The sequence below is a fragment of the Vulpes vulpes genome, chromosome 16 (genome assembly GCF_048418805.1).
Source record: "Vulpes vulpes isolate BD-2025 chromosome 16, VulVul3, whole genome shotgun sequence".
Classification (NCBI taxonomy): Eukaryota; Metazoa; Chordata; class Mammalia; order Carnivora; family Canidae; genus Vulpes; species Vulpes vulpes.
Window position 1 is genome coordinate 9,562,526 of NC_132795.1, and position 25,076 is coordinate 9,587,601.

Sequence of the window (25,076 nt, forward strand, 5' to 3'; positions counted from 1 at the left end):
TTTTCTAGGTACATCTTCTAAGGCAAGAGAAACAAGAGCAAAAATAAACTATTGGGACTATATCAAAATAAAAAGCTTTTGAACAGCAAAGAAAACCATTATCAACAACAAAAAAGGCAACCTGCTGAATGAGAGAAGGTATTTGGAAATGATATAACCAACAAGGGGTTATCCAAAATATATAAAGAACTCATACAACTCAGCACCAAAAAAGCCATGCAATCTGATTTTAAAAAGGGGCAGAAGACTTGAATAGACATTTCTCCAAAGAAGACATACATATGCCCAACAGAGACATGAAAATATGCTCAGCATCTCTAATAATCAAGGAAATACAAATCAAAACCACAAGGAGATTTCACCTTATACCTATTAGAATGCCTAAATTCGAGAAAACAAGAAAGAATAAGCATTGGCATGGATATGGAGAAAAAGGCACCCTCGTGCAATGTTTAGAAATACTATATGATCCAATAATTCCACTATAGTGTTTTTACCCAAGGAAAACCAAAACACTAACTCAGAAAGATATAGGCACCTCTATATTTATTGCGGCATTATTTAAAATGGCCAAGACACGGAAGTAACCTAAGTGTGCATCAGTAGATAAATGGATAAGGAAAATGTGGTATATATCCTAAGTGGAATATTACACAGCCATAAAAAGGATGATATCATGTCATTTGAGACAACATGGATAGACCTGGAGGGGATTTTACTAAGTGAAATTAGACCAAGACAGCAAAATACTGTATGATTCCACTCATAAATGGAATCTTAAAAAAATGAGTGAACAAACAAAAAGCAGAACTATACACAGAGAAGAAACTGATGGTTGCCATTGGTGGGGGAAGACTAGGGGGTTGGGCAAAATGAGTGAAGGAGAGAAGGAGATATAGGCCTCTAGTCATGGAATGAGTAAACTATGGAAATAAAAAGCAAAGCATCAGGAAAACAAAGAGATTTTAATAGCAATGTAATGGGACAGATGGTAGCTATATTTGTGGTAAACATAGCACAATGTGTAAACTTCTCAAATCGCGAAGTTATTCACCTGAAACTAATGTAATAGCATTTTGTGTCAACTACATTCAAATAAAACAAAAAGCAGAAAACAAGCAGTTTGATGGTTTAGTATTATAAAATCTCCAGCATTTTAAAATATTTCTATAAAGAAGTAGATTTACCAGGTATTTATGCTATGTAGAGGAAATGAGGTCAAATACAACTAAAGTTTTTTTAGTGGAATTGACAGAATGACAACTGAAGAACCTAAGCTGTGATAAAATGGTAAGTGAAGGCGGAAGGAAGGGGTGATAAGATGATGAGTAAGGTTTTAACTGATTTGAGCTCTCAGGGAGAAAAATTATTGTACTGGATTTACTTAAGACCGGAAAGACAAATAGATACATCTAGAAAAGCATGCTTGAAATTGAGATTTTGGACGTGATGCATTTGCAATTAATGACAAGGTGTTCAGTCTGACTTCAGGAATATACAGCTAAGGAGAAAAAGGGTGTTGGAGAAAATGTAGTCAAGGAAGTGGTGAGAGGCACATGGGCCACATGCTAAAGAAAGACAATGATTCAGGAACTCTAGTCTTCAAAGAATTAAGGAGGTTCTCAGCAGTAAAATCTGTTCCCAGTAGGGAATCTGCTTTTGGATTTCAGTGGGAAGATGGTATATTTTGAGTTTAAAACATCTCATTTGACCTATGATCCCTCACTTAATTCTGAAAGTCAATTTTTTCCTTAATGACCTTTAAACTGAAGCTGACTTAGACCATACTTTTTGGGGTACTTCTTATCAAACAACCTGGATCCATAGCCTCTGATACCTAAAGGTAGAAAGTGCAAGGTAAGATACCTAGGGATAGAAAATGCAGACTGGACTTAATCCCTGTCTATACCTTTATGTTTTATTAGTACTTGGCTTTTTGATGTTCTCATTTTGATTTTATGACCAATTTAGCATACAGAATGTGTTATATTTATTTCTGTTATTGTTAGACATTTGAAGCCAGCAGGTTTTCCCTTATAATTTAGAACTTTCATTCTGAGAGAGTTGTTTGTTTCTTAATCTGATCTCATTACCCTTCGCATCTCTCACATCCTTCTCGGGGGGGATGCAACAAGAGCTACTAGAAGGCATGATGGAATCTCTTTACTTGGGTCAGACTATTTCTCAGAAAAGTGAAGGTGGAGGACACTCTGATAGGGATACCCTGCTCATTCTCTTGCTGTGTGTTTTTACACAATTGTTGGTTTTGTTTTGTTTTGAACTTACATTGAATTTCCTGTGTCCAGCAATTACTATCATTTTTTTAAATTTTTGTTTTCACTTTACAAAATGGACTTAGTAAAATGCTTTCATAATTCCTTAAAATGTCTCAGATTACTTTAAAAAGAAGTTTTAAATAAATGCCTATTTCCAATAGAAAGATCAACCAGAAATAGAGACATCAGAATCCTAATAATAAAACATGGAAATACAATTCAACTTAATAGCTTTTTAGGACCATACACAACTATTGTATGTTGTATAGTTGTTTCTGCCATTCTTGGTTGCTAGCTAGATAACACTGAATTTTACATTTGTGATCCCTGCTTACAAATCTAAAATTGTAGCATTTTCCTAAAATTGTGTTTATATAAATTGCTAAATGCATTTTTTAGCTAGTAATGCAACTTGAAGACATATCCCTAATGGCATCAAACAATTAGCAAGTCTAATTCTAAATAATTCAAATTTCTGCCTGCTATATATGCACTGTATAGTGCATTTATTATGACAGCTTTGTTTGATAGTTGGTTTGAATGTGAACTGTGTCACAATGCCACATCCTTGAGTAAAGTCTTTGTGTTCTTTCAGTCACTGCTGCCCCCTAATCTCTTGACATTCCTTGGCAAGTATGTGAAATAAAACAGTTTTCAAAATAATTGACATATGCGACCAAAAGTTCCACCTATGAGTGTCGGTCATCATCATAAAATACCATTTCCTTACCATTTCCTTAATAGTCACTAAACATTGACAGCAAAGAAGAGATAAATTAATGGAAACATTTAATGAGGTTTGGGGATGTTGATTTGGAAGAGTGTGGTCATAGTCCTTTGGTATGGACAAGGTGTATAAACAAAAACAGGTCAGCCACTTTGATATTGGACACCTGGACCTCATATTCATCATCTTGCCTTTTGATTACATGTACTTAATATATGTCTCTCTTGACTGCTAAATGAATCAATTCAATTTGGTCAATTTTATATTTATTAATTTTATTATTTGGGATGTTAAATGGTATGTCTTTTTTAGCTATGTTATTGCTTACCAAAATGAAATGCCTTACAAAATAATTTATTTCATTTTAGCTTCCATTTAATTTTCTTAGAGTATGTGAGGCTATAAGCCACTTACTAGATTTTTAGCATAAATATCCTATATCATATGGGTTCACTGTGCTTAAATGGCTCTATATTCTGCTAAAAATAAAATTCTACTTGGTACCTAGAATTAATCCATAATATATTGGCTCAACAGAGTCAATTAAATGGAAATTCCTTACTAAGATGAATTTGTTAAAATATAATTGCAGTTGAGCCCATCACTAACATTCCAGGTGTCATTCACAATGGCATCAGCACAATTTTAGTTGGAGCAAATAACATTCTTTTAGAAGAAATAATTTTTAGTGAACATTCTTCTTCTGTCTCAAAGAATAATAACAGCATGATAGTGTCAGAATTTTGACGATGCTGTCATTTTGAAGTTAGAGGTAGGTAATCTATCAGATTAATTTTTCAGCTAATTGGGAAAGAAGAGGAGTATGGAATTAAGATTCACACTCTACTGGGAATTTAGAGACAAATTAAAATGCTAGCTATAATTAAATCATGGAGTTTGAAAGGACTTGAGAGGTCATCTATCAGTCAAATAGCTTTCATCTGAGAAAGAACAAACTTAAATCATCCTTCCATGAGTACTATCTGTACCCTTTTAAAGACAACCTCAATTAGCTTGGCGACTCAAAGCAGTGTTTAACAATTTTCATAGTTGGTGATATCATCCTGATATCTGAATATCTCAAGCTGTGGATAAACACTTCTGTTATGTCATCAGTTTATTTGAAGAGAGATACATTTGAAACCTTTCAGTGAGTAATTGAAAAGCTGTCAAATCAAGGTTGCTCTGTTTTAACCTGAAGAAAGTCTATTTTTCTTTGATGGCTTTTTTATTCTTGGGTTTCCTTTCAAGCATTTTCATTATTTTTATGATTCTACATTAACATTTCCAAGTCTATAACCCACCTACTTTATTGAAGCACACATTAGACAAGAAGCTTTTAAAAATCCGTTTAAGTAGAGTGAAGTATGATAGAACCAACTCCTCACTGTTCTTACCACTGTGAATTTTGTGTGTTCTTTAAACTTCTGCAGCTCAAACTATTTATTTTTTCCACCATCATAGTTAATTCCTACATTTGTTCTTTTCACCCTGTTAACTTACCATTTTCCTCTGAGACTTTGTTACATTAGATTTAGCTTATATGTATGAAATATGAAAAGAATTTATTGGGAGAACTGAACTCACCCTAGGAGTGAAGGTAGCATCATTGATAGAATGCATGTGACCATAAAGTGACTGCTCACAGTTACCCTAGGAAGACAAAGCAGAAATAGAATCAAATAAATTCCATTCAATATGTGAATCAAAAGGTAATTAATTTCATTTGTTTGAAAGTATTGCTTTAGTCCAACAATAAAATTAATACATTCTCACGATAAAAAATACTAGCTTTTGCTATCACCTACCATTCAGAATCAGAGAAGGCTGTGCTGGTGTGTCCTCAGTGCTTGTCTGTGCACTGAAACTGTGGTATCCTCACTTTTACACTATTGAGCTGCTGATAAAGTTTTACTAAATGACTTCATCTTGCAATTAGCATAGCTCTCAAGCTATGGGGCCAAGTAGTGAAGCCCTTATAGAGGGTTCTTATTTTCAGCACATCATTTCCATCACTGCTGGGGATGTGGGGTTCTTTTTTGTTTGTTTTAGATTAGGAGATCATGTTTTAATTCCCAAGTTTTCACAGTTTGGCATTAATATCATTATATGTATAAAATATTATAAAACTTGACAGTATTTTTTTAAAGGTTTTATTTAATTATTCATGAGAGACACAGAGAGAGAGAGAGAGAGGGCAAGAGGCAGAGACGCAGGCAGAGGGAGAAGCAGGCTCCATGCAGGAAGCCTGACATGGGACTTGATCCCGGGTCTCCAGGATGAGGCCCTGGGCTGAAGGCGGCTCTAAACCGCTGAGCCACCCGGGCTGCCCTGAACAGTAGTATTTTTAACACAAAATAAGCATTTGTTTTATGAAAACTATATTTCACATCTACACATTCAGGTCATCTTTTCCAAACAATAGCTAAAATTAAAATTAACTACAAAAATTTCCAAAGTTCAATTTAAATTATTTCAAACAAATTGAGCCCATAACAAATTACACAGGGGATTTAAATGTGGTAAGTTTTCATTTTGACACCAATGTTCAAAGGGCATTCTTAATTATTATTAGGGAAATAACACAAATTTTGTAGAAATAGCAGAGAGTTATATTTAGAATATTGTTTGTAGATTCTTGTTATGGGCTAAAATTCAGATTTAATTCAATAGTGTGTTCATTCAACAAATATTTTTGAGCAATTAATCTATGTCAGGTACAATTCTAGGCACTTAGGGTCTTTCAATGAATAAAACAAAGAATGGTGTCTTCATCGGCATTGCACTGTAAGGGGAGAGGGTGGGAATAGATACTCTAAATAAAATGTGTTAGAAGACCATAAGTATTGTGAAAAGAATAAAAGTTGGACATAATAAGGGGTATTATGAGTTTTCAGATTGAGAGGCTAAGGGCAAACCAAATTATCAAGTAAAATGATGTGGTTTGACTACCAAATTATCAAGTAAAATGATGTGGTTTGACTACTTTCAAAAACTAAGTTTTGAACAAGGAGTGAAGCAAGCCAAGCAGACATTTGGAGAAAAAGCATTCCAGGAAGAAGGAAGAGGTAGAGTAAATGTCTCATAAATCATAGTTTATCTGGTATGTTTCTGGGAAAGCAAAGAAACCCAGCGCAGATGGAAAAAAGTAAATCAGAAGGAGAACAGGCTTTCTAAAAGGTTTCATCCACTCTCATTCACTACCTGGTATTCACTTAGTCCTAAACAATTTTGACTGGAGGAAAGATTACAAAATGACATAGGAAAGATGGAGTATCATCATCAAGTCTCCTTGTTGTTATAGGACATTCATGGAATAGTTTGGAACTAAGCAAAGTTGGGAAGGCTTTATACCTAAGCTCTATTTGGTCCTCACTATTGCCATTATGTTCAGCAAGTTGAATTTCAAATATTTATTTTCAGATTAATGCATGCTGTTAATCCTTTTTCACAGAATGCAAAATTTCCCCACATGAATTTAAATTTCACAAAAATATGTTGAAACACTTTGGCATTCTTTCAGGATCCCCCCTGCCCATGTTATTCTGGTTCACTATCTTGATACTGCTATAACTTTAAACCAATTATGCTGAGAACTTCAAATCCTCTAAATTCCCAAAGTAGAAATAAATTACTTACAGAGCCCAAACAGCAAAGTATAAGTTATAATTAGCTTTCATATATTATCTTAGGAACTTTTACAGTTAATTTTCTTTGAGAATTAAAATCATATAGAGTTGTGTAATATTATACCTCCATAGTGAGTGCTAATATTTTTTAAAAATATATTTAAATTAGCAAAATGTTTTTTGCATTATAAAAGTTTTACATTTGGTACTCTTCAAAGTGAGAATCTCTAAACTCTTTGATTAATTGTTAAGGAAAATGGAGTTTTCTGATTCAAATCCTGAATGCCAAGTTTTAATTCAAAGTGGAATCTCTAAGGCACTCTTGAAAAGCCCTGGAAATATGGGGTTATAATGGAAATGCTGACGGACCACATTTGTGCTGCTATAACAAAACCTGACTTGAAGATAAATGTTTCATGAATTAAGAAAAGTTAAAAAAAAAGCTTTTCTATCCAGCTTTGTTCCCAAGATAAAAGTGAATCTACTCTTTTTGTGGTATAGGGAATATGTGGGTTAGTAATATTCTAGTCTGCAAACAGCCTTAATCAAAAGCAATACCCAAACCGGGATGTTAAAATTTGGAATTTCTTCTCTGATGAATTCTTGTCAGAATTGTTTTCTTTCAAAGAAGTGGGGGAAAAAATGTAAAAGAAGCAAGAGTCTTACAAGAAAAAAACCCCACGTGACCCAACATATCATCACTCCAGTATTTGATTCTCTCAGAGAAGCTTTGTGCAGGGATGATCACTATCACTGGCCCTGAGGATAGAAATTAAGCCTGGGACTTAATTCTTGGATCTGCTACCTGATAGCTGTGTGACCTTAAACAAATTGCTTCACTTCACTGTGTTTCAGTTGCTTTATTTATTTATTTATTTATTTATTTATTTATTTATTTATTTATTTATTATTTATTTTCTTTTTTTTTCGGTTGCTTCATTTAATTCTCAAAACAAACCTAGAGGTTAAATATAATTAGTCATGTCCAACGAGATAGTAATACCTAACCTCTAGGTTTGTTTTGAGAATTAAGTAGAAAAATGCATTTAAATGTTGGTGGAATGCCTAGCACAAAGTGGGAGCTTAACAAATATTAGCTCTTAACCTGCAACAAAACCACTGAAACGCTGATGACTTCCAAACCATCTCTGCCCTTTGTTCTCTTTTTCCATAAGGATCCCAGTAAAGAGTCATAGAGGCTCATTCGTGCTGGTTTTCCTTTTTGTCCATAAGATTCCCTCCCTATGTGGCACTGCCCTAGTCTGTGCCCTGCTCTCCACCAACCACATCACCCTGTGGCATCCGGTTGGATTCAGCCAGAGGGAAGCACCAGAAAGATATGAAATAGTAGAAAGAGATAGAGGGCAGATAAATGACCACATGAGCTTCCTTCCTGTTCAGCTGTGATTTTGCCAGCAATCCTGTTTTCTACCTAATTCCACTATTCATGTTATGTGGGCCATCTCTCATGGCTACAGCTCCACTGTGTCCAGTAATGTTCTCCTTCTGCTGCCCCTGAAGGCTCCCCATTGCTGCTAGCTAGCTTTTGGGTCCTGTGTTTGGTCCCTTAACCCTATTCATTTCTCTGTAAACATTCAACTTGAATTTACTTCATGCATCATCTGTTTCCTGCTGGTGATACGGCATGTCAGATATAACATGCAAAAGCAGACTATTTGACTTACTACTTCTCAACGGCCTATCTTTACTCTTGTCAAATCTTCCCTTTTAAATAAATGGCACAACCAGTTGCTAAAAAAAAAAAACAAAACAAAAAACAGAAAAACAAAAACAAAAACAATCACAAACCTGAGAATTAGAACACTTCTGCTTCTACCCCCACCCCCTGCCCATCCATCATCCAGCACATCAGTTTTTCCTTCATCATAAAGCCCTACTCTGCCCACCTGTCTCCCTCTCCACCATTACTACTCTGTGCAGGAAATCAGCCATTATACTGAGTCCAAGGACAGCAGGAGTATCCTTATTGGTCTCCTTGCTCCTAGCTCACCCCACATCTATTCCTCCTATGGCCAGCAGGGATCAATAAAACCTGGATCAGATCATGCCATGCTCCTGCTAATAGCCATCTGAAAAATTACCATCATACTCAGAATAAATTCCAAACTCTACTTCATCCCAAAGGCTCCATACTGCTTGGCTCCTGTCTGCCTGTGTGACCCCATCCTTTACCATTCTTCTTTCTCATGCACTGTACTTCCTGAAAATGTTCATGCTTCTGCATGGTCAGGGCTTTCTGAGCAAACAGTACTGCACCTGGATTAAAGGATGATTGAATAGCAATTCAACCCTAAAGATAGAGATCTCTGGCGAGATTTAGGTGCATCTCCCTCTAAGGTCTTTGTTTACATTTCAGGGGTTGCAGGTGTAGAGGCTTATCTCTTCTCTTCCCAGAGAGAATCTATGTACATTTCCAACAAAGGTTTCTCTGTCTCTCCTCTCCCCATCACCTTGCCTCCTTGGAGGGGCACAAGGGCTCTGACTTTCAGAATTTGGGGGGAGTTCCTTTCTATGATACATAACCCCACTATACCTGTGGGGTGCACCCAGCTCTTGCAGTTTCTTTCCATGGGAAATGTACAAAGGGCAAATCAACATAAGCAGCTCAGTGAGTAAATAAATGATCTGATCACTGATCCAGAAACCTCCTCTTTCCTGTCAGGATAAATAAATAAGTAAATATAGATACAAAACATAATACGGGCACATTAGCCTTCCTCTTCTTCTAACAGGCCTAGGATGTCCTGTTTTCTCTACCTGGGATGTTTTCCTGTAGGTAAATCCATGCCCTTGTCCTTCGCATTCTGGTTTCAACTAAACATGACATTTTCAGTGATGTCTGATATCCAATGTTCCTGCGTCCTCTCCTGCATCCTCTCCTACAGTAACAGAAACTTTTATAAAATCCCTTTCCTTTTTCTCTTGGACCCTCAGCCGAACTTGAGGTCAGGTATGACCACGTGACTGAGTTCTGTCCAGTGAGATGTGCACAATCATGAAATAAGTCGCATGTGGGCCTGGCCCTTAAAATATCCCACATAATCCTCTATGCAGAAGTGTTCTGGAAGATGGAAAAGCACAAATGGAACTAGCCTGAATTTCTAAACCATCACAAGGAGAAAAGCCACCAATCAGGACTTTCCAATAGGACATTCCATGAATGAGAACCAAGCTTCTACCAGGTTAAGCCTTTGAATTCTGAGGCTTACGCAGACTTTCTGCAGGTGTTGGTACCCTCCGAATAGGCCACCCTGTTTTATTTTTTTTCATATCACACTCATCATGAACTAAAATAATTTAAGAATTTGTTTCCTTATTGTTCGTTTCCTCCCACTAGAATATAGTTCCACAAGAGAAATGTCTTTGAGATGTGCTTGTCTTGTCCACCAGTCTTATTATCCCCAAGTCCCAAGACAGTTGTGGTAGGATTTGATAAACGGTTGTTGGGTAAAAAAGTACACAGTTACAGAGTGATCACGATTAAAATTGGAAGAGCGCAGCCCCAGGGGCCCAGCGGTTTAGCGCTGCCTTTAGCCCAGGGTGTAATCCTGGAGACCCAGGATTGAGTCCCGCATCCGGTTCCCTGCATGGAGCCTGCTTCTCCCTCTGTCTGTGTCTCTGCCTCTCTCTCTCTGTATCTCTCATGAATAAATAAATAAAATCTTTAAAAAAAAATTGGAGAAAAAAATCTACCCTTACCAGATATCTTATTTTTGGATAAATAGCTTGGTCTTCTCCCCAAAATTTATTTTCATTTTGATTAGTTATGACATGTGATATGCACAGTCTTATTTCTCTCACCTCCTTTCCCACAACTTGGTTCTAACTCAGTAGGATATTTATCCACTGATTATGCCATTCTCTCTAAACAACTACATGGAGATAGTTGATGACTCCAGGGGGAGGAGGCAGCTTTGCATTTATTCAGTGTTTGTTATGTAACTAAAGCCTGTGCTAAGTGCTTTATTTATTATTACATTTAATCCTCACAGTTCAATGACACGGGTTCTATTGTAACCTATTCTAGAGATGAGAAAAACAGAAGCACTAATTCATCGTGACAGAGATAATGAGTGCCAAAGACAAGACAGTAACTCCTCTTTGTTGTAATTTTAAAATCATCTAATCCTTAATATGCAGGAATCTGAAGGGAGAAAGGTGGAGGCAACTTTTCAATGCCATCTTCCAATTTTTCTGTTCTGTAGATGTGCATCTCCTGGCCCCCCTGTGGTTGTGTGGGACCACATAATGAGTTCTGGTGCAAGAGTTGTGAGCAGAAATGACATGAATAACCCCCTCTCCTGCTCTCTCCAACTCCACCTGTCTAGCACTAGAGTATTTAAGGGTCTGTTGGGTCATCCTGGATCCCCCTTCCAACCTACAGAGGACTCAGACCCCAACCAAGATATAAATATTGCTGTGGTTTGGAGGCTGTGTATTAGTGTAACACAACCTAGCCTTACTTGACTGATATAAATGCTATGCAGGGAGATTAATCTCATCAAAAGCTTTTCTACTATTAATAGTGCCATGTGAAAAGTTAAAAAAAAATTAAAATTACACTTATTAGAAGCCTAATACTCCAGACAAAAGAAAAGCTTAAAAACTCTTAAGAATTAGTTCTACTATAAAATCATAAAATAATCATAAAATATAAAATCACAAATAGTCATAAACTAAGTAACCAAAATACCATCAGTAACATCATTAAAAAGTTAATATTCACTAACTTACTTTCTTACTTGTTGTTTAGCTGACAAATAGATTCAATATCCTTTTGAAAAAAAAGGCCTCCCCAACTCAGAGCTTTTGTTTTTGTTTTTAACAAGGCTATCTTTAAAATGTCGTTTTGATGTGTTAAAGTGTCTTTAGTGGCATACCACATATAACTTAAACACAGGAAAATGTATAAATCTTAGGGGCTTAGCTCAATGAATTTTTATCGTACACAGATAGGATTTTTATCTGTGCATGTATCTGTGTAACTGCCATTTAGATTAAGATATAGATCATTCCCATCACTTCAGAAAGTTTCCTCATGTCCTTCTTAGTAAAAACATTCCAACTATATTGGAGAAAAGAAATATAGGAATATGGTTGAAAATTTAAATAGTACATGAGACTACCCAATGAAAAGTTAGTCTCCTGGGATGCCTGGATGGTTCAGTGGTTGAGTGTCTTGCCTTTGGCTCAGGACTTGATTCAGGGTCTGGGGATCAAGACCCGCATCTGAATCCCCATGGGGAGATCTCTGCCTCTGCCTATGTCTCTGTCTCTGTGTGTCTCTCAAGAATAAATAAATAAAATCTTAAAAAAATTGTAAAGTTAGTCTCCTATCTTAGGTCATCAACAGATATAACCACTGTAATAGTATCTTTTGCATACTTCCTGGGATGGTTTGTGCAAATGCATTTTTTCTTTACTGTGTCATGGTATCTACCTCAATTCCTACATAAATGAAATCACACTATTGAGCATTTTATTAAGAGAAGTTGTATATTGTAGTGATAAAAAATGTAATACTAGAATAAAATCACAGGGTTTAGAATTCAGCTCATTGGGAAGTTATTGTTCCTATCTCTCATTTATATAAACACCACACTAAGTACTTTATATGTAGTAACTCTTTTAATCTATACCATATGAAACTGACAATATTTTAAATTCCCATTTATAGTTGGAGAAATTTGTGTAAGGGATTAGGATAATGCCTACACAAATAGGAGATATTACCAATTGTAGATTAATTTGTAGTCTTTTCTATTTTTTGTTCTACTTATATTTTGTTGGCCACTGAGAATTAAAAAGAAAAAATGATAATCACCACTTTCCTAGGAAAAAACTCATTGTCATGGTAACAAACACCAGAACTAGTTTTAAATTTGTCCAGTCAATTAGTAACAGTTCCATAGCTCTGCTTACAAGTAAACAACCAGAACTGGTTTTAAAACTATCTAATTAATCAATGACAACTAACTTCTGTGAACATTTGTTGAAAAGCCAAATAGCATCAGACTCATGATTTGAAACTCAGCCAACTGGCTAGAGATTCACTACAGTGCACATGTTCCTAAAACTCAAATTAACCTTCTTCCACCTCGATAAGAGACAAAAAGTAAGTCTCGATAATCAACACAAACCACTCTTCTAAGACTGGCCTAAACCACTGCTACCCCTATAACCAGCTATGCAAAATAAACTCTCCACAAAAACTGGATATAAAATCAGCAACTGGATTTGTTCAATTAGTATAAGTCTTCTTTACTGTGGTCTATGATAAATTAGGTTTTTTGTTTTTGTTTTGTTTTGGTTTCAGATATTGACAGGTGGTCTCATCCTGGTCTCAGGACCATCCTGGTCTCATCCATTTACTTTGCTAGGGCCACCATAACAACGTACCACAGACTGGTGGCTTAAACAACACAAATGTCTTTTCTCAACTGTTTTTGAGGCTAGAATACAAAATCAAGGTATTGACAGGGTTGGTTTCTTTCTGAGGCCTTCCTTTGACTTGTAGCAGGCCATCTTCTCCCTGTATCTTTACATGGTCTTACCTCTGTGTGTATCTGTGCTCTAATCTCCTCTTATAAGACCATCAGTCAGATTTGAATAGAGTCCATCCCAATGACCTCATTAACCTTAGTTACCTCTTTAAAAATCCTTTTTCTTAATACAGTCACATTTCAAAGTACTAGAGTTAGGACTTTAACATGTGAATTTGAGAGGACAAAATTCAGCCCAAACCAAAGGGCCAGAGATATCTTTATTCTAATATTTATAAAATATCTTAGGAGTGTAATAGTATTAAGGCATTAGCTGGTTGTAAGAGTCAAACTGTGAGATTATTTTATAGTATTTATTGTGTTGTATATAGAATTGATGTATATTGCATCAATGCACTTTGAGCTAATAAGCAATTTCAAAATGAAAAGTTGAATTTTATATCATTTTTGAGCATATATCTAAATAGATGAATAATATGTATGCACATAATGTAATGGTTAAGAGCACAGGGTCTGGAGTGACACTGCTTGAATGTGAATTTGGGCTTTGCCACTTAATATGTCCTTGGAACACTGTGAGCCTCAGTTGTTCATCTGCAAAATAGAAATAATATGAGTATCTACATGATGGTGCCATTGTGAGGATTTAAATTAATTCATGTAAAATGCTTAGATTGCTGCTTGGGACATAGCCAAGTGCTCAATAAATGTTAATTATGACAAAGTAACAATATGCAGATTACAAGTTGTGCGATAGCAGTGATGACATCTATTATCTTTATCACTTCATAATGTTAACTGCAGAGATGAGTTGGCTCATGAGAGGTAAGCAATAAATATTTTTGAAATGGTACATACACACACACATGGGCCATTTCTAGGCCCAAGTTATGAAACAAGTTGGGTAAGTTTGCCCTTCATCAATTTTTCTTTCCTTCACCACATGACCTCCACCTTTTCAAGGCAATTCAGATCAAGGGTTAACCTCTCATAATTGTTGATTCTATGAAAGAATCCTCATGGAGAAGAACTCTAGGAAGTGGAGCCCTACTGAATTTCACGCTCATTTGGCAGTTGCACAGAGCAAAGTTTTATGTATGCTTTATTTCCTGCCCACAGCACCTCCTCTATTCAACCACCCACCACCATCCTTGCTAGACTTTCATGTCACAATACAGTGGTATCGTCTCTTCATAGCATTATTCCTATGTATCTTTCTAGAAAATCAATTACTTAAAGTAAAATACCTAAAAATGTTTAAGAAAACTATCTAAATAAAACTTATTGAAGTTAAAGAGAATTATATTGTGCAATTGTATTCTATGCATTTTTATTTCAAATTTTATGACCGAGGAAAATTACTATTAAAGAAGGCAAAGCAAACTGTGTCCAAAGGTGAACAGAATTAGTTTATACCAGCCGTGAGAAAAATATCCTCCTACTCATTACCAGCTAGAAGTAGCTATTTCTATTATAGCTACTACCTTAGTTACCAAGTTTAAAAATTAATGACAAAGAACTTTATAAAGATCCTTTTTTAATTGAACAAGGTCAAATATTTAATATAATAATTTATATAACATTCATATTTTTTAGCGATGTCTGGGTGGCTCAGCGGTTGAGCATCTTTCCTTGGCTCAGGGTGTGATCCTGGGGCCCAGGATCGAGTCCCACATTGGGCTCCCTGTATGGAGCCTGCTTCTCCCTCTGCCTCTGTCTCTGCCTCTCTATGTCTCTCATGAATAAATAAATAACATCTTTTAAACAATTCATATATTTTTGCAAATATTTTCTTAAATAACTTTGTGAAACCAAAGAATTTTAACCTTATAGGCTTACAAATTGTTAAAGAAAAATGTACTCCATTATTATTACTGAAACAATCTCACTGGCCTATAAATTGGAAACAGAATAATCATTAACAAGGATCCTGGTTTTTGTTATTTCGTATAAATAACTAACCATGTCTGTGAAAGATTGATTGCAGCTTTTAAAATGTTTGCTGAATCCATGTGTAATTAAGATGAGTTAAATATGCAAATCAAGTCTAATTAGCTTCATTTATTAATGTTAGTTTGCCTTGCCTCTACATAATTTCTGCTGTGGAAATTTTTTTTTTTTTTTTAGGACATAGTATTTTTGATTTCTTTGTTCTAGACTGAATTGCTGAAGAAACAAGGTTTTTTTTTTCTAAAAGGAAAGAAAGCTTTCACATGGAATTCTGGTGCCATTTAGGAGCAAGGGTTTAAAAAAATATTCCCAGTAGCATGAAAACGGACTGAATTTTTATTATATATATTTCCAGCCACCTTCCTTTGTATTTAATTATTCCATTTCATCAAATCAGCAAACCCTCTGGGAATTTCTTTTGATGAAAATGAGCTTTTGTCACAATATGTCCATCACAGTGATTAAGTAGAATAGTCAGTATCAAGCAAACCAAAGTTGTCTGTAGAAATACATTTTCCTTGACAAAATATCTAAATCTTCCAGCATTAATAAAACCACCAGCCTCCTACAGTTCGTGTGGAAAACACTAAGTCGGGCATTTACAGGAAACATTGTTATGCAAACAATGCAGAGTCGAGAACCACTGTGTCAGGCAACAGGGAAAGGAATGACAAAGTGAACCAAGTATTAAAGACAAGGATGAACATGGGATGATGTCCGGAAGACAGAAGACATGACAAGAACGAGGGAAAGGACAAATATAGGGAGGTTACTGAGGGGACAAAGTGGAACCACAGTCTGAAAACAGAACTAAAGTAACAGGAAGAGTCAACCCAGCCAAGGCCTTGGAAAGCAGGGGACATGGAGAAGGGAAGACAAGTAGTGGAGAAGGATGTGAAAGACCTTGTAATGAAGAGAAATACTTAGGAAAAACAAGAATGAGTGGACTTCGTAGGTGAAGAGATGGCTACGTTGTGAAGAGTAGACTCAGGAATAGACGGGGAAGAACTGGGTAAATCCAAGTGGCAAGAGCCCCAAATGGAAGGGCAAGTGGAAAGTTTAAGGATAATTAAAAGAGGGCCCTGACCTGGAGAAACCTGAAAATGATCAGTACTTCCACAGTGGGCGACATTCTCTCGGGTTCTAGTGGTTTCAGGCTCAGATGATCACACTTGCCCCACCTTCTTCTTGCACCCTCAAAGGATGCTGCCCTCAAAGGATGAAGAAATAAAATGAATGGGAGAGAATAAAAATATTCTCAATAAAAAATATTGGGATGTGAAGCAAGTTTAAGAGGGAGGCTGAAAATCCTGTAGGTCCTGTCGTAAAGAGGCTGTGTTAGTTTCCTAGAGCGGCCATAGCAAAGTACTACACGGGGGAGCTTAAAATGAAATAAATTTATGCTCTCAGAGTCCTGAGGCTGGAAGTCTTAGACAAAAGTGTCAGCAGTGCTGGCTCCTTTTGAGGGCCCTGAGGAAGAACACATTCTATCTATGCCTTTCTCTCAGTTTATGGTGATGGCTGGAAATCCTTGACATTTCTTGGCTTGTAAGGTGCCATGTTCCAACTTCTGGCTCCATGTTCACACATGGCATAGCCATCTGTGTTTCCGTCTTCTTCTAAGGACACCAATCGCACTGAATTAGGACCCACCTTAGTCCAATATGTCCTTATCCTAAATGCTTATCTCTCTCCCAAAGACTATTTACAATCCAGCACCATTCACAAGTACTGGGGAGAACTTGTGAACACATCCTTTCGGGGGACACAATTTAATCAACAACAAGTGGTTTGCTCTTAAGTAAAAGTTAATTAAAGGATTGAATGCAGTATCCAGCTTAGAGTCTTGGTGTGTCGGTTGAATTGTGGTTTTCAGAGAGGAGATGGAGAAAGGATATAGTCGGTTACCCTAAATATATACATGACCTATTATCATTTAATTTTTATGCACATAAATATGTTTCCATTTATTTTATATTACTCTATATTATATTTGAAAGCATCTAAGAAACCTTTCCTTATATAATAGTTCTCAATGTGTGGTCCCAGACCCAGCATCACCTAAGAACTTGTTGGAAATGTATTCCAGACCCACTGTTAACAGAGCTCCATGGGTATGCCCAGTCACTAGTCTTTTGTTTTTTGTTTCTTTTTTCCCAAACCTTCCTGGTGAGTCTGGTTTGAGTACCAGGTGATTCTGCTTATAGAAACTTACCTATGATTAGGAAAGCAGCTGTAAGGTGAGAGTTGGGGTACTTTGGCCTAAATAATTTGTGTCTTGAAGAATTTTATTAACAAAGAGGACCAGCATAACACTGCTACCCAAATCATTCATAAAAAATTTAGAATATCTTTCCCAGGGTTAGCATTCTTTTAAAAGTCTGGTTTATTCTGTAGGACTTATTTGAGACATTTGCAAGGATCTCTTACTGAAGGTTTGTCAGTTGTTTTGAGCCTTCAAGTCTTCAGATCATTCTGCTCCCCTGCCAATATTCCTTGGCCTCCCTCACGTTTGTTTAACATATGCCAGATGCCCCATGAGTATCATATATTAAGTGATGTAATTTATTTATTACAAAAATATTATCATAAATATTATCACTTTTTTGAGAATGAAGAAACATAGATACCAGAAGGTTAAGTAAATTTCCCACATTAAGGAGCATCAAAAATAGATTCAAATCCAATTTGACTGATTGCAAAGCCAATATTCCTCCAACTATGTACACTATTTTGTATAATTTAGAGACCTAAATAGCCACTTAAACTAGTCAGAATTAATTTGCTTGTCTAAATTCTCTTTTCTCATCTAAAAAAAGCACAAAAAGGTGTGGGGCCAGAATTTGGTTTAAAAAATAAATAAATAAAAGGAAGTATCTTTGCTATGGTCTCCAGCTCCTAGATTTTTCTGAGTCTGAAGTCTGACTGCTAAAAGAATGTAATTAATAAAATTAATAAAATAAATAACAAAGACTATGACTAATAAGAGACCCTACATTGCCTTTCATCTACTCAATATAAAATGTTTTAGCTGCTTTCCTAATTTGCCCTAAGTATTCTCATTTCACAAGGATTTCCAGATTCTAGGTATTGTTTGAAATTTACTGAGAATTTGAACACAATGTGTAAGTTTTTGCATTACTGCCTCCCCAAGAATTCTAACTTTCTAACTTGGTTCATTTAAGAATTGTTATGAGTAAGGGAACATGATAACTGTAGTAAGATTTAGCATTTTAGACATCATGAATTCAGAATATAACAAATTACTTAAACAAAGTGATTTCCTTACCAGATTGTGAGATTATTATTGCCAAGGGCAGTGATATATAATTTGGTTAGTATTTATAGCCATTCTATGGTGCTCTACATATCATACGATTAGTACAATTTGCTGACTGCGTTAAAGAAAATGAAAGCTAAATTCGGCCTTCTGATGGTGAGGTGAAAAATGAGGAAAAATTAGTGACATTTTTTTCTCAGTAGTTGGAAGAGCTAATTTTGAAGTATTTTATGTTTCTCTATATTACTTTTTATTTGGCTGAGACGACCTTTTCTTTTGACTATGTCTATGTATCAGGCTTAAAAGAAGCAATGGAAGGGCAGAGATTTAAGGTGCCCTGAAAGATCTAAATACAGACCCCCACCAGGTCACACAAAGATAGGTCCTCAAGCTCTAACCACTCTTCTCACTGGTTGCTGCTATATTCCACTATGGTAGGGAGGGCGACAGTGCCAGTATCCAACCCTACTTTACCTCAGTAAATTTAATTGAATCAGTGAATGCATAGTTTCTGGAAATCCAAAAGATATGCCTTATAAGGAAATTATTTTGATAAGAGCATATAGTTACATTTGAAAGTAACTATATATATTACATTGAAGGCACATTCAAACTAATTACATGTTTTTTTAAAAAATATTTTAAGTAATCTCTATACTAAATGTGGGGCTTGAACTTACAACACTGAGACCCAGAGTTGCATGCCCTACCAACTGAGCCATCTAGGCACCCCCTAATTACATACTTTTAAATTTATAGAGAAAAATCTATATTATGTATTTATGTATATATCACTATTTCAATCTGTAAAAACTAATATAATAAATTTTCCAATAATATTATTTTCTCACAGAATTATATTTATAGCAATACCTCAAAAAATCAGATTTATTCAACTGAATAAACTGTAAAAAGTTTGAAAATGTTGAAAATGAAAACACTTGCAATTATCAGACCCCCAGAGGGGGAGAAACAACTAGCAGAACCAGCAGATTAGTACACTTTTAATTTTTGTCACACATTTTTGGGGATATCTGATTTGATGATAGTGTTTTTTTTTTTTCTCTCTCTCTTCTGGAAATAAGTTCCCCTGTGCCCATTAAGCCACAGGATCACACAGATGTCCTAGCAGACATGCTTGGGGTACTTCGCCTTCCTGCCCCATGCAGATAGAGTCAAAGTGTATACTGGAGCCCATCTAAACAATAAGCTGTTTCTCTTAGCCTAAGCTCCTAGCTCCTTAGAAAATGGAACCTGATGCAAGAATTAATCTGCTGATGCTTTATTTGGGAGGTGCATACTCAGGGCAGCTAAGATAAGAAAAGAGTAATTGAGGGGCAGGCTGGATATGAGACATTACTGCACGGGCTTCTACAGAGAAAGACCAGCAGGTTGAACTCCCTGGCATACAGGATTTCTGTGGACAGGATGTAGAAAAAAATTATGACTAAATAATCCTTGAGAGGAAGGAAGGAATAGGATTCAGTTACACTTTGCATCTTGGAAATCAAATCCCCTATATTTTTGGGGTCTTACTATTTGCGTATTTTGGTGGCCATGCATGCCTGTTTCCATGACTTCCAGTGTAGTGTTTGAAAGTGGTCAGTGGAGTCAGTATTCTCCGTAGAGGCCTAGTCAGCCTGTCTGCAGGGGGCCGCCACCAGAGGAGGTGGGGGATGGAGGTCTGGGGAAGAATTTACCACTCCCATACAAGTGACTGAAAGGCTCTGGCTGGGGTAGTCAGCAAAAAATGTGTAAGGTTTATTTCTGAAATAATACCTGTTTCCAACACTCAGAATAGAGATTTAAATTCTACTTTCATGTTGAGTTGGATTCTTAAATGGATGAGACATAAGATTCAGAATCTGTGATATAAACTCTTTCCAACATGTGTTCAGAGGAAAAAAAATAAAGTCTACCTGTAGATGAATAAAGAAGACATGCAGATAGAAGCAGCGGCAAGAGTGAGGAGAGCATAATCTCAGGATCCTTGGGGCTTCTTATTCCTGGTTCCAGTCCTTTGCAAGGTACAGTTGTATTCTTGCCCTTAGGTACCCAGAGACTTTTGTGACTTACTGTTCATGTTGAACAGTTTTTCTCTACTTGCTCAATTTGTTTTTTTTTTGTATATGCAATCTAATGCAATGGATGTTTTATACATGTAATTAGATTATAAATCAAAAAAAGATATCTTCATGGCTTCTCTTAAAAGTTGTTCTTAGATTTGTAGATTCCAGGCTCTCCCCTCTTCTCTTCCTACACCCTCATCCAAAGGGCCTTATTCAGGCCCACAGTTTCCTTTGCCACATATGTATGATCCTCTGTAACTTCTATCTCCAGCCCAGATCCCTACATTTGACTTGCTCTTGTTCATGGTACAATTGGATAATCCCACGACACTGACTATATCACATACTGAATTCATTACCTGGTGCACAAATCTCTCTAACTCATGATCTGACCCCTGCTTAGTTACTGAGTTTATCCCACAAAAAAAAAACTTATTAATTTATATCCCACAATCTCAGTCCAAGGGATATACTATATTATAAGAACTACAAGAGGCCAAGTAACTTGCTAAGGCATCTTATAATTAACAGACTTAGTATTTGAACACTTGTTTGTCAGAATCTGAAGGCTGTGCTCTTCTTACTATGGCACACACTCTCAAAACACACATGCACACACATACATGTACATGCACATACAGAAAGAGAACTAAGAAAAATAAAACTTATTAAGATACTCCAATTTTTATTTTAGACCATCCTCTTAATTTCATTTTGCTTTAAGTCGTGTCCTTATTTTAATGATTGACTTTAATTTACAGCCAATCCTCATTTATCAGTATGTTTCTGGTCTTCCTGGATAAAAATTGGTATAAAATACATGACCCCCAGATACCTTCTTTCTGTTAATCAATATATTGTAGATCTAATTCCTCAAGATCAGGTGTTGTGCCTCCAAGTAGTGCAGACTAATTTTAATATTGGGCTAAACAAACTTTAATCAAGAAGATAAATATGCCTTAAATCATGCAAGGCATTCTAAATTCAAATAGAAGTGAAAATGATCCTTGGATTATCCCTACCATTATTTTCCATTCATTTAAGATTGAATATATATGTTTTTGTGTAACTCTGTATTTAAATATATACTCTACTATATAAAATACATATTTAAATACATAAAAATACATTCAAATATAGACATACTTATCTTAATAAGTTTTTGATTCCATATAAAGGAATATGACTGAAAGATATTTTCTTTTACTAATCAGTTGTAATCAAGGAAGAAACCTTTACTTAAGAAAATTAACAATTACATACTTTTGAAAAGTCTAAACTCAAGCAGTTCTTGAATTTACAATCTGTTCTTTCTTACTACAGACATCAGGATGCATTTTTCCTTAAGCACAACACATAAAGACGTAAGGAGCTATGATGATGTATACTGAGATAAAAATAAATCATTTTCACTTAGTTATCATCCTGTTCATATTTCCTTGTCTCGGACTTAATGAGTGGTGCTGCAATTGAAGTTTGCCTCTGTTTTAAGGATGGATTTTTTTTTATTTTTCCCCTGAGGGTGTGCAGTTTCTCTCCGCATATTTCTATTTTATTTTGTAAGAAAACATTTTTATTGAAGTATATAACATGCATACATCAAAGCATTGAAATCACTAGTGTTTGAATGGACGAGTTTATGCCCAGTGGAAACACCTAGATGAACTTATAGATCATTACTAGTGCCCAGAATCCTTCCTCATGCCCCTCCCAATCACTGTCTCCTTCTAATGTAATCACTATTTTTTTATCTATACATATTAGGTTTTTTCTAGTTTCATATTTTATGTAAAGTTATTAATTATATATTCTTATATGTTTACATTTTTGCTTGTAAGATTAATCTGTGTTGTATATACCAATATTTCATTATTTTATGATATAATTTTTCATTTTTTATGGTATTCCAGTGTATGGAAGCTAGCATATCTATTGATTCCACTGTTGATAGACATTTGAAGTTATTGTAGGTAGTGGCTACTATAAATATTATTATGGACATTCTTTTTCTAGTTACTCAATACCCTTGTCAACAGTCAATATTTTCCAACATTTTAGTTTTATTTATTGTAGTGGTTGTATGGTACTATCTCATTGTTTAAGATTTAATTTATTTAGTTATTTGAGAGAAAGAGAGACAGGGAGAGCATGAGCTGGGAACGGAGCAGTGGGAAAGGGACAGACTCCATGCTGAGTGTGGAGCCCCATGTGGGGCTCAATCCCATAACCTGATCATGACCTGAACTGAAATCAAGAATCTGCCAACTTAATCCATGGAGCCGCTCAGATACCCCTCTCATTGCATTTTATTTTACTTTATTTTTTTAAGATTTTCTTTATTTGTTTATTTGACAGGTGGGGGGCACAAGCAGGGGGAGCAGCAAACTGAAGGAGAAGGAGAATCAGACTCCCCTCTGAGCAAAGAGTCCAACCTGTGGCTCAATCCCAGGACCCTGGGTTCATGACTCAAGCCTAAGGCAGATGTTTAGCCAACTGAGCCACCAAGGCACCCATCTCATCGCATTTTAAATTGGATTTTTTCCAGAAATATAATCAACAAACAAAAATTGTATGTATTTAAGATATACAATATGATGATTTGATATACATACACATTGTAAAATGATTATCACAATCAAGCCAACGAACATATTTACCACCTCACATAGTTACCATTTTTTGGGAAGTGAGGGTAATAATACTAAGATCTATTCTCTTAGCAAATTTCAGGTATACAATACGGTATAACTAGCTATAGTAACTAACCATTTTGTACATTAGATCCCCAGAACTTCATTGTGCAATTGAAAGTTTGCACCCTTTGACCCTCTGAATTTCCTATGAATTAAGATCAGCTCATCTTTCTACAAAAGAAAATGATTTTTAGAAAAGATTTTATTCATTTATTCATGAGAGAGACACACATACACAGAGGCAGAGACACAGAGAAGTAGGGTCCATGCAGGGAGCCCAATGTGGGACTCAATCCTGGGACTCCAGGATCACGCTCTGGGCTGAAGGCAGGCACTAAACCACTGAACCACCCAGGGATCCCCAGAAAGTGATTTTTTAATGGCTATTTCACTGAGTCTATAAACCAATTTGGGGAAAAAATGACATTATATCGAATGCTTACTATATATATATATATATATATATATATATATATATATATATATACACACACACACACACACACACACACAGAGAGACAGAGAGAGAGAGAGAGAGAGAGAGAGAGAGAGAGAGAGAGAGAAATATTCCTGTAGTACTTAGATCTTTTAAAATTTCACCCAGTAATATATTTTGTAGTTTTTAGTGTACAGTATTTCCCATGCTTTAGTAAATGAATTGCTAGGCATTTGGGGATTTTTAAAATGCTACTTTAACTAATATCTCACTTTCAATTTAATTTTCTAATAGTTTGTTGCCAGTATATGGGACTACTATTTGTTTTTGCTATTGGCCACTTTCTTGAGTAACTTTTCTAAATAGGATATTAGGCTAGGAATTATCATTAAAATTTTTACCTTAATGGTAAAAAGCTAAGAATGATCTAAAATGTTTCTGTTCATAATCACACATATGCAGAGTGATTACACATATGTGACTATATTAGAAATGTACATGTTAAAATGTCATAGGAACTAAATCCAAATTTGGTTATCACTAAAAATTGGGTTCCCCTAGTTACTGTTGAAATGCATTGCATTTGAGGGGCACCAGGGTGGCTCCAAGGTTGAGCATCTGCCTTCAGGTCAGGTCATGATCCTGGGGCCCTGGGATCAAGTCCCACATTGGGCTCCCCACAGGGAGCCTGCTTCTCCCTCTGCCTATGTCTCTGTCTTTCTCTCTGTGTCTCTCATGAATAAATAAAATCCTAAAAAAAGAAAATGTATTACATTTGAATTTTTTTTAATTTTAAAGAAAATCTTAGCCTTCCTAATTAAAATACTTTTTATTCTATTTTTTCCCAAGAATGATAGTTTTTATGACATCAGATTCAATTTTTAAACATTTTTAATATTTTTAAATACCTTTATTTCAGTCACCTAAATTTCCATCAAACACCTACATTTCTATCATCAAACACCTATATTATTAAAGTTGTGGCAATTTAGTTGAATTGCAAATTTCGCTAAGCAGATTCCCTATTGTAATGCCAGTCTTAGATGGTAACTGAGGGAAAAATTCCTGACAAATATTTTGAGGCAGATTTGTATGTGACGGGAGTGGGATTGTTGTGGGTGTAGGTGTGGTATAATGTGATATGTTTAATGAGAACACATCTTCCAACAGTTTTCTTTAATGAATTTGAGACTTTGAGACAATGGAACATTATTTCGAGGATTAGAAAGACAGACTAGAAAGAGTGACAACTTTCTTCATATCCTTCATTAGATATTTCTATTTTCTTTTTGTATAAGATTAAAATGTTGCTTTTTCTTTTTTTTTTTTTAAATGTTGCTTTTTCTTTACTTTGCTATAATTTATCTGTTAGAGTATCTTAAGGCACAAGATTATTTTGTGCTTGCCATTTTAAGGATGTGTGACAACTGGAAAACTGCAAATGTTAAGTCATCTATTTATCTTTAGAAAAGTACAGCAGTAGCAGCCTGTG

The 25,076-nt window shown here is 35.6% G+C and overlaps 1 protein-coding gene across 1 annotated transcript in view; it reads right to left on the minus strand.

The window, feature by feature from the left end:
- SPAG16 (sperm associated antigen 16) overlaps positions 1 to 25,076 on the minus strand; it is a 935,138-nt gene that overhangs the window by 274,708 nt on the left and 635,354 nt on the right. The window contains exon 14 of the mRNA XM_026002203.2: positions 4,591 to 4,656. Coding sequence (XP_025857988.2) covers positions 4,591 to 4,656 — 66 coding nt within the window. The remainder of the gene's footprint in view (positions 1 to 4,590; positions 4,657 to 25,076) is intronic.